The sequence below is a fragment of the Octodon degus genome, unplaced genomic scaffold (genome assembly GCF_000260255.1).
Source record: "Octodon degus isolate 3935 unplaced genomic scaffold, OctDeg1.0 scaffold00017, whole genome shotgun sequence".
In the NCBI taxonomy this organism is placed as follows: Eukaryota; Metazoa; Chordata; class Mammalia; order Rodentia; family Octodontidae; genus Octodon; species Octodon degus.
In genome coordinates, this window is record NW_004524593.1 from 16,185,779 (window position 1) to 16,196,178 (window position 10,400).

A 10,400-nucleotide genomic window follows, 5' to 3' on the forward strand; every position below is an offset into this window, starting at 1 on the left:
AATGTGTGGACTTCCCTTGTGAGGGAACATGCTGTACATGGATCATTCCTTTTTTCAAAGGGAAAAATTAAATGTACAAAGAAGGCAGAGCATTAAGAAGCAAAGAAGTTGCACTTACCATAGGAAATAGCACATACTCCCGGAGGAAATCTTGAGAATCAAATTGATTGTAGTCTCCAAAGTCAGCTGAGAAGAGAAGAACGGGAGACGGGCACCGGTACTGCAGTTAATGAGCTGGAATGCAACAGGGCTAACCTGTCATCACAGATGATATTCTTTCTTCCTCCTATCTCTGTGCCTCTATTGTATAAAATTAGTGGCAAGGATGTTTGTGACATAGGTATGACCCTTACCCTAAATATCGACAGGTGGACACCACTACACAATCTTCAGAAGGAACAGAGAACTATGAAAGCCATTCCTAAAGGCTACCTTAAGAGCTTAAAACAAACCTCTAGTTCTCACTGTATAAAGTGCCCCAGTCCATTTCTTAAGATCTCTGCCAAGGGGATTTTTTAACTTGAGGTTAATTTGGAAAACTGCAGGGCCAAACCCATGTGGGTCTGTCCTCTATCTGCAGCTGGAAATTCCCCCTGTAAATCACTGCTGGCAAGCAGCCTCGAACGTCTCTACACCTCCTCAACAGCTTCACATGTTGCAAGACACCAAAAAGTGTTCAGCCCTGTTTTCACCTCACAAGGGTGTGCGAAAGCACATGGGAAATGAAGCCGTGGAACCCTGGCCTCCTGATACCGACACAGCATCCAACGGACACAGATTAAGGCCTCTGTAAGGCAAGAACAGCCCTAGAACGACCAGCTACACATACGCACCCAGGTCAACAGAGAACTCACGAGAGATGGCAAAGATGCACCCACAAGTGTATCGGCACCACATAACTAATTATCAACTGGGGACAGCGTCAAGAAGAGCAAGAGTCAGCTGGGAACAGTGGCACTTGTCTGTAATCTCAGCATTTGGGAGGCTGAGGAAGAAGAATTGCTCTGAGTTCGAGGCCAACCTGGACTACACAGATAGATCTCATCTCAATAAAACAGAAAAGACAAAATTGACTCACTCTCCTCTTTTCAAGTTCAATCACAAGTCATGATCTTCCATCAAAGGTGTATCTCTGATGTGCGTTTCAATCAAAGCTTTGCAAAAGGGGAAGGGTCTAATTTGAAGATGGGGCGCATAATGGACCTTCCTGCTCCTCTGTGACACGTGTGCTCCCCCCTCCTAACAATGCTGCCAGTGCTACTTCTACCATAACCAGCCACGATTCTTCTCTTTCCAGTGACCAAGTTAACAGATGTGACGCAGCGTATTCTGTCACCTCCCAGAGTAACAACAGGTGCAAACTGTGCAGGAGCGGAGTGGCCAGCAGAAATCACCACGCCGTGAGTCACCCACGAAGAAAGAAGCCGAGCGAAGGGTGAATTCACAGACACTCAGAACCCAGAAGGTTCACGCGAGGTCAAAGAGTGAGAAGGGAAGCTCGCATGGCAGCCTCTAAGCCGGTAACAGTCCGTGCAGCAAAAGCTCAGCTGTTGACAGGCTCACACCTGGCTGTGAGCTTGCTTCCAAAGCCACAGGGAGGCCCGTCAAAAGACTGTCTTCTGGGCCAGTGAGACAGCTCAGTGGTCTGAAGCACCTGCTTAGGCAAGCTTAGGCAAGCGCAGGGACTGTGGTTCGATCCCTGGCACCACATGCCGCGCCAACCCTGCCCTCAGGGTGGGCTGAGCTGACCACACATGTGCGCACGCACACACACACACACACACACACACACACACAGCCTACTTACAACAAGTAGTGAAGGTAAGTAACATAGCCGGTTGATACAAATAGGGCAGGTTGAAATATAAACTTATGGCTGTATATGTTGTTTCACATTACCATTGTGGATTTTAAATTTATCTCCTACTGTACGTGAATAAATTCCACAAGGATGGTCAAAACTACACACCAGAAGCCATGACAGTGGCACATTTCTACATCTAGCCATGGATTATGGCCACGTTTGCAGTGGAACAATTCTGAGAAAATGTTCCACGAACTCTGAAATGTAGCTTCAATTAAAAGCAGGACGAAAGCTGCAATTCCTTCAAATCTAGCTGTAATTGTACCAGCACAAGTCCTTCCCAAACGGCTTTGAGAAACCCAACCGGTGGAAGACCCCAAATTGCTCATTTTTCATATTAATGTAAGATTTCTCCAAATACCAAGGGTGCATTCCCTTTTTGTTTTTTTTGTTTTTGTTTTTGTTTTTGTCGCAGAGATCAAACTCAGGACCTTGGGCTTGTTGCCAGGCAGGTACTTATGCCACTGAGCCATCTCCCTGGCCCCTAAGGGATCATTCTTAAAGAGTGCTTTAAGCACGTGTAACCTTCCACTAGGGGAAGCCAGTGACACCAGGCCCAAACTGCAGCAGAAGCTCACGCGCTGGTCATCCCTGTCTTACCTTGCACTGCTAAACCGGCCAGCCGGATCACCTGTTCCAACGAACACCGTAACCGCCCTTCAAGCACGTCTTTTTTGACTTGCAGGTAATACTGATATCTGTTCGTGGGAAGAGAAGAAGAAACATCCATTAATACACACGCTTGAAACATACTTCTGTAACATTCGGGTCTCTGGGTGAAAAACGCAGGGAGCAAAGCAAGACACGCAGGTGGCGATGACAAAGGTCATCTTTATGCAAGACGGCAAGTGACCTGTGCTTGGGTTTGTCTTTGCCTGATGTCATCGGTGCCACGTCCTGTCATTCAGAGTTTGAGAGTGCTCCCCTCTATTCGCTTGCTTGTGGACCAGCAGGAGCTACTGACAAGGACCAGTTCTACCTAAGGAAGACCACGAATGACTCACTCTTCTGAATCTGGACGTGAAGGACGATGCCCCAGGCGAAGCTCCACCAACACTGTGCATTTCCTGAATACATCCTAGAAGCACGCCGTCTTTTAAATGCAGTAGAGCAGATCACAAATGGGTCAAGTAATGTATAATTCTGCTAACGGAGAGCATACAGCTTTGCAGAACAAGGCTTCACGTTACATATCTGTGACTTCTCAAAATCTGATCAAATGCAACTTCCTCACAAAATATAACTCCTACCAGTAAAAATACGGGCTGAATGTGCCCACAGACAGCATTGAGCCTCCGACCACAGCGCACTGCTTCCTTACCAATAAAACTGTAACCTCACAGCGCTCTAAATATTTAGAAGCCTCCACACCACATACATTTCCAGCAAGGACATCATACCCTCTGACCACACCCATACGTATCAGTCACCTTTCCAAGGCACATCTGCCCAGCATCATTCTTGGCTAATGCTGCCAAGTCACCTAGGAACTACAAAGCTTATTTCAATATAACTTTAATAGCTCAATACAGGAACACCAGAGGTGACCAAAGCCCAGCTTCCCTGGAATACACAATTCTAACCGACAGCTATTCCACACACCTCACCTAGCCCCCACTTCTTTCCTCTTGCATCTCCAGGGCAACACAAAGCCACACCAAGCCTTGGTGAAACAACTACAGATACGAGAGGGGCCAACTAAAAACCCTTCTTTATGAAACTCACCAGAGAAAAGAAAAATAACCTTTTCCTCCTCCCCTCACCCGGCCTCCCATCTGACAAATTCATAATCAATTTCCAGGTTTCACCGTTGACCAATCATCTTACTTCCTGTCCTCATCACTGGTGGTATTAATGAACAAGGATGACAAGTGTCTCCAGTGATCCTCAGAGGCTGGTCCCTGGTGGGTAAGAAAAGCTCTGTGTCCCCTCATCCATGCTGGGGCCACGGGCAACTCTGATCTCATCACTCATGATTCCTCTATGTGCCTAAGTCTCTGCAGACAGGAAAAGAGGTCACATTTGGGAGCACAGGATCCAAAACCCTTCGCTATAGGGGCATTTTCACTCTTTCTGAACATGCACAGACTAAGAAGGGGGAAACACGAGGTAGGATAACTTCTAACACCCTACAAAACCATAGCTACTTCCTGTGTGTGTATGTAGTTGCTCTTAAGGGTAATGTTTGGTAATAGCACATCACGGAAGGAAAAGCAAAACCATGACCTACCTCTCCATTCTTCACAGGAGAGAATCCACATAAGTAAAAATTTCAAAGCAAAATTTTGTATGAATTTAAAGATGCAATTAGAGAGTAAATTTTAAAAATCAAAACATTCTGAGTTGCTACAATAAAACAAACTGTAAAAATTTCTTCCTGCTTTTTCTTCTGCTAAGCCCTTGAGGAGGTCCCAGGACAGAGAGGACAGGAAGTCTGAACGGGCCACAGCCACCAATCTCAGTTTCCCCAACTGTCTTCTGCCACCAGGGCTCCAACAAAAAGGTTTTACTTTAGCACCTCTGCTTCAAGGAACATGCACTCTGACAACTCCAAGCGTAGCTTTATATTATATGAAATAAGTAAAAGATCCATGTTGAAAAACAAATTTATGATGCACAGTGTTACTGCATCCCCTGGGCGGCCCCTGGGTCAAACCGCAGAAGGAAGACATGGACCCACCTGGAAGACTCTCGTACTTCCTGCTTGCTCCCCAGCACCCCTCCCCCAGAATTCTCAGCACTCTGCCACCTTGGTACTACCCCAGCTTGGGGCCTGGTTCTTGCTTTCTCTGACTCCCCTTTCTGTCCTGGGCCAGCTCTCAAGGAACAGGAAAAAGTCCCCTCATTTATGCCGGGTAAGCTGCTCTTCAAGAGTCTTTGGGAACTACCCGGGAGTCTTTTGTAGAAGGCCTTTCACGTCTGTAACCTCCTCAGTTATCACACAGCAAAAATCCAGCCAGGGAAGAGGGTCCTCGAGTTAACAAAACCCCTTTGAAGTGCCAAGAGTGCGCTATGAAAGCGGGTACATCGCTGAAGGTGAGCCACTTCACATCTGGAGACCCCGCCTTCAAAACTGGGGTACAAGAACAGAAGACAACAAGAAAAGTGTTCGCCTCACCCTGGATATAGTCTGAGGGTCTCATTGTGCTTTGCTTCCATGAAGTTGAAAGATTTCTAAAACAAACCAGCAAACAAATGAACAACCTCCCCATAGGAATCCAGAAGTGGAATCCCAAGTCAGGAAGGAATCATAAAGCATCCTGAGAAAGGCATGACGAGGTCCTCAACACTCCGAGATCTCAAGGTCAGAAAGGGCGATGAAAGGTCACCTCATCCCAGCAAGCTTCCTGGTATTTTCCTCTTATCTTCTGCTCTGGAAGCCAGGGAGATGGGTGGATATCAATGTGACGGGTACTGCGCTTGCTAAGGACTTCCGGTGAGCTGGGTTGGCTAGGGACTCGTGTCCTCCCAGGGAAAGCTAAGGCAGTGCCTGCCCTTTGGGGCTGGGCATCACCTTTGGGACCACTGCCCTGCTTCTCAAGTGCGTCATCTCACCAACCAGGGAATAAACTCTGGGAAGAACTTACCACGGCATTATCTGCCAGAGCTACACCCTTTCTAAACTTCACACTGGAGGGGAAGTGATCGTCGAACATGTACCTATCAGGGGGCTCCCTCAGGACAGGCCACCCACCAAGTGTCACACAGGATCTGGCAGCGCCACAGCTCCTGCTGTCCTTGGCTGGCTCCTCCCTGCTCTCACCTCACGCCCACCGTCCATCCTGACCCAGGGCACCGTGATCACACTCGCTTCTCACACAGCTCCCGGCTGAGGAGGTGGGGTGTTCAGGGACAGAAAGCCTGGCGCTGAGAAAAGCCGAGTTGTGTCCTGGATGCCACCCAGACCACAAGGGAATGGGGGCAGCAGTAATGACACAGTGCCCTCGCCACATGACACCGACTTCGACTCTTACGACGACATCAGTGTGCACAGCCAAGGATGAAATTTAGACTGCTGTGGAAATGGGCTGGCTGGGACACTGCTACAGAAAAAAGCACTTTGCTAAAATATCAAAATTGCATCCCATACGAAGAACAGAGTTGGGAATAGGAGCCGGAATTCTAATTTTAGAATGCTTGGGTTCTACTCAGTTTTGATTTGAGATTCAATTATACCAGCAGTAAAACACAACTGTGAATTCTATTTTGGAAACATGCAATTTCATGGAAGTATACTCCACCCTGTCAGGGCTTCGGGTGGAGGGGAAAAGGAAAAAAGAAAGAAAGAAAAACCAGTCTTCATGCCAGGAAAATATTTGCCAACTTTCCAGAGAGAACCTCTTTGAAATTCCAACCTCACAAGGAAAACTTTTTTAGTACTTTTCATATTCAAAGACCAGGAAATAGTCCATCTGCCTGTTTAGGTCTGATGACTAGTGCGAGTTAGGACTCTCCTCTCCCTCTAAGGATTGGTAATTCTGCTTGTTGAATGAGGACAGAAATTCTCTTTTCAAAGTTTTTTGTGTTTAAAGACTTATTTGGTAGGGTAAGTTCAGGCCTCTCTGGCTCAAACAGAAAAGTGTCCCTAATAATCAGTTCAGATAATCATCACAAACGGGACCAACAGATACAGCAGCCCCATCTCCCGAGACCTTATCTATCTGAAAGGTTCCTGGCTCCTGGTCACAAGATGGGTGAGCGCTCCAAGTGCCTTTCTCCTCTAAGATGCTAAAAAGAAAGTTTTTATTTAAAAGCCATATGACTTCACATCAATGGAGCATTCAGTGACTCCGACAGAAATATCAAAGAACTCTTTCAGAAGTACACCCGGAAGCAGCCATGAGCCTCAGTGTATGGAGATGCACCGCTCTCTGCTTTTAATTTGCATATGAGGAATTCGCATGTGCAATCAGGCCCCTTCGTTTCCTTCTGCAAGTCTATGCCTTACCCTTGAATTGAGAAATGCCACAAAATCTGTCCCGCACTGTCCTGCAAACACACAGGAGGGAGTGAATGTACCATCTTCCCACCAGGAGGCCAGTACTCCATGCCCAGGCTGGCAGCAGTGCCCAGAAGGGAAGAGCAACACAGGAAGGTCTGAAGGTGACAGCAGATTGTTACCTCCCCTGCAGAGGTCAGCTGGCAGGGGCCCCTCCAGCAAGGCCAGAGTTGTGGACCTCACTTCCCAGGGCCACGAAGCGGGAGTGTGAGGGGCCGGCGGGCTGGAGCAGAGCCTCAGTGACCCGTGTCTTGGGACCTGCAAAGCCCTGGGAGAGCCTGCGCCCTGGGAGCAGCCGTGGCGCCCCCACCCAACAGGCGAGAAGCTTCTGGCTTGCAAAATCCGGGAGACGTGTGGGTGTCTCATCCCACCCAGCATGCCCATGCCTAAGCTACTTAACAAAGCAAGGCTTTTAAAAATTCAAGCCCAGTCCCTTCCTGTCTAGAACAGGAAGCTGTACTGAAAGAGCAGAACGGCTTGATGACTTGCTCAAGGTAACAAGGCTTCTTTTTGGTTCTTTTGGGTGATGTTCTGCTTTGAGGAAGCACCTCTCTATGTAGCCCAAGCTGGCCTAAAACTCACAGCGATCCTCCTAACCCCTGCCACGGCAGGCTGGGGAGTCCTCAACTTCACTGAAGTCCACAGCCACAAAGAGCACTGCCTGTGGTGTTCATGAGAACCTCATTCCCTGCACCCCAGCGCTGGTGGCCATGGCTGGCCACGCCTGGGACACGAAGCAAACACTGAAACACGGGGCTTTTCTATTAAACCTTAAAGGCAAACTGCCGAGCAGAAAAGAATACATGAAGCCCCACAGTGGGCTTGGCACCGAGACAAGGGCTGTGAGCCTCATGGAGCTGTAGGAGCAGCAGCATCTTCCTGCCTCTGCCTCTGTCTCTACCAGCGGCAGGTGCAAACTGGGCCCCTAATTCCATGTACAGCTAAGTGCAGGTTAATTTTGAAAGGGAAAATACAGTCGGACGTGATGGCACGGGCCTACCATTCCAGCACTGAGGAAGCTGAGGTAGGAAGATTATACAAACTTGAGGCCAACTGGGGCTATGCAGTGAGTTCAAGATCAGCCTGGGCTACGTAGCAAGACCCTGATGCAATCAATCGATCCACTGATCAATTAATCAGTCATGCAATTCACCACAGCAGTCCCCGTGTCCCTGCCAACATTTGCAGCGAGACGGTTCCACGTTCTGTGTCACAGAAGTTACGCAGACTCCTTTCTGCGGCTGCTCTAACTGCAGCCGGTGGAGCTGTAGGAGCAGTAACACCGTCCTGCCTCTGCCTCTATCTCTGCCAGCTAAGGAAGGCTGGAACAAGAAAAATACTCCTCTGGAGAGGAGCACTGCTGAGCAGAAGCACTGTGTGAGATGTGACACGGCCCGCAGGTCACAGGGGTCATCTCGGGGCTCCCCTGCACCCCTCCTCTGCAGCCCAAACCAACCCGGTTCCTGCACCCATAGGCAGTGTAGTTTGGAGAGAGGGTCACCCTCACATTCCTTTCCACAAAATAACTGGGGCAGGAGGCGCTGCAGATTCTCCGTTGCTCTAAGAGCAATCTAAGATAGGAAATGCCCATCACTTGCTTTAATTTTTTTTTTTTTTTTCCACAAGTAGCAGCACTGGAAGACTCTTGCCAGGAGGTCCCGGGGCCCAGATCTGCCAGGACAGTGCACAGTGTCCCAAAGCACCCGATAGCAGAGCTTTCTCTGGCTGGTGTTATGTTGTACAAATAAGAAACAAATGTGGACATTTCTCTCCTATAAAGACCAAAGAGAGAAGACAGAGGACAAGTTGTCCTGGAATCCTGAGATACGAGAGCGCCGAGGAGGGTAGGTGAACGAGAGCATGCGTGGCCTGTGAGGGCACATTCCACCCATTCCAAAGGGCGCTCAGAGCTGTGCGTCCAGATAATGGGCAGGGTGGCCACACTGACCTGGCCGCCAGGGCCAGATAAACCATCCACGCGCAGGCGCACAACCAGATAAACCTGAAGGCCAACCTTCCTCCGTCCCTCGGCCCTCTAAGCCCTTGGGAAGAGTTTCACTCCACGACTCCAGAGGTCCAGTCAGGTTAGGTCCTGGTCTGTGTGCTACTTAAAGGTCTACCTACTTAACCCCTGTCCAACTGGGCGGCCCGTGAAGTCTGTAAGGACAGATAATAAGCAGCCCCGCAGCCCTGCAAGATAGAACCGTCCCAATTCGAGCTGTGACTCTGGCAAAGATCACCTTAAAAGGGAAAGGCTCCCTGAGAGCCTTTGCTACAGCACAGGAGAACCCGTGTGTGCATGTGAACCCGTGTGTGTGCGTGAACCCATGTGTGCCCACGAACACCGAAGCTCCTGCACACACCCAAGTTCACACAGACACGGCGGCCTTGGCAGGAATCGGGCGGCTGAGGCTTTCGACACCCGCTGACCAATGGACAGACAGCTCCCTTTTCCCCAAGACTCCTGAAGTTTCAGTGAGTCAAAGGATCGCAATTGTTTCCTAAAAAGGGTAATGTTTGTTTAAATGCACACAAACACACACACACAGGCCCTGAAATGCCGATGAGAACAGGCCAGTGACAGGGAGGTGTCACAGCCCACAAAGGCATGCCTCGGCCTGCCGCCTGCTTGCGGCTCCTGAACTCCTGCCCTAATTATAACAAATTACAAGGACTCCAGGTACAGTTTATAAGCACAATAAATTCCCCACTATAGCCTATAATTTCATCAGGAGTTCTGTTTAAAAGAGAAAACTAGTTTTCTGTAATACATGATAGCCGCAGAGGGCGTGTCCTGACATTAGTTTTCTGCCCTGTCTGGAACGATCCACGGATTCCGCCCAGCAGCCGCCTCTACAGGGCAGGACAAGCCTGAAAGCGCTGCTGCAGGGCCGATCCCCTGAACCAGGGAAATGCAACAAGAAGAGAAGAACTACTTACCCTTGAAAAGAAAAGGCAAGCTCTGCTACCATGTTGGACGTTGAAGTGGAAGCCAAGTCTCTTCCACTCTGAATTAAAATGACAATGACCCGGAAAAGTTCTGCGGTGTCTCAGAAAGTGTGAACATTGATGGCTACATGACCCATCAATTGCACTGCTAGGTATACACTCAAGAATAATGAAAACAGACATTCACATAAGGACGAGTGCGTCACCAGCACCGTTCACCATAGCAGAAGCAACCCAGTGGCCACTAACAGATGAAGGGACACACAAAATCGTGGTCTGTCCAAATAGTGAAATATCATTGAGCCATAAAAAAAGAGAATCATGGATATTCACTACCTCCCAGAGGAACTTGGAAACATTATGTTAAGTGGAAGATGTCAGACACAAAAGATCAAACCTTATATGACTCTACATACATTTACGTGACAAGTGCAGAATAGGTACATACGCTCACAACCACAGAAAAGTAGTTTGTTTTCTGCCTGAGGTTGGGGGAAGGGGAGAACAAAGAATGACTCCATGTGTACCGAGACTAGACTGGAGACAGCTGCGCAGCTTCGTGAATACACTAAGGACTAATACTGACAC

At 48.7% G+C, this 10,400-nt stretch overlaps 1 protein-coding gene across 1 annotated transcript in view; it reads right to left on the reverse strand.

Annotated features, from left to right (window-relative positions):
- Ptpn14 (protein tyrosine phosphatase, non-receptor type 14) overlaps positions 1–10,400 on the reverse strand; it is a 171,736-nt gene that overhangs the window by 64,125 nt on the left and 97,211 nt on the right. Inside the window, exons 4-5 of the mRNA XM_004626869.2 lie at positions 2,465–2,562; positions 119–186 (exon numbers count right to left, since the gene is read on the reverse strand). Coding sequence (XP_004626926.1) covers positions 119–186; positions 2,465–2,562 — 166 coding nt within the window. The remainder of the gene's footprint in view (positions 1–118; positions 187–2,464; positions 2,563–10,400) is intronic.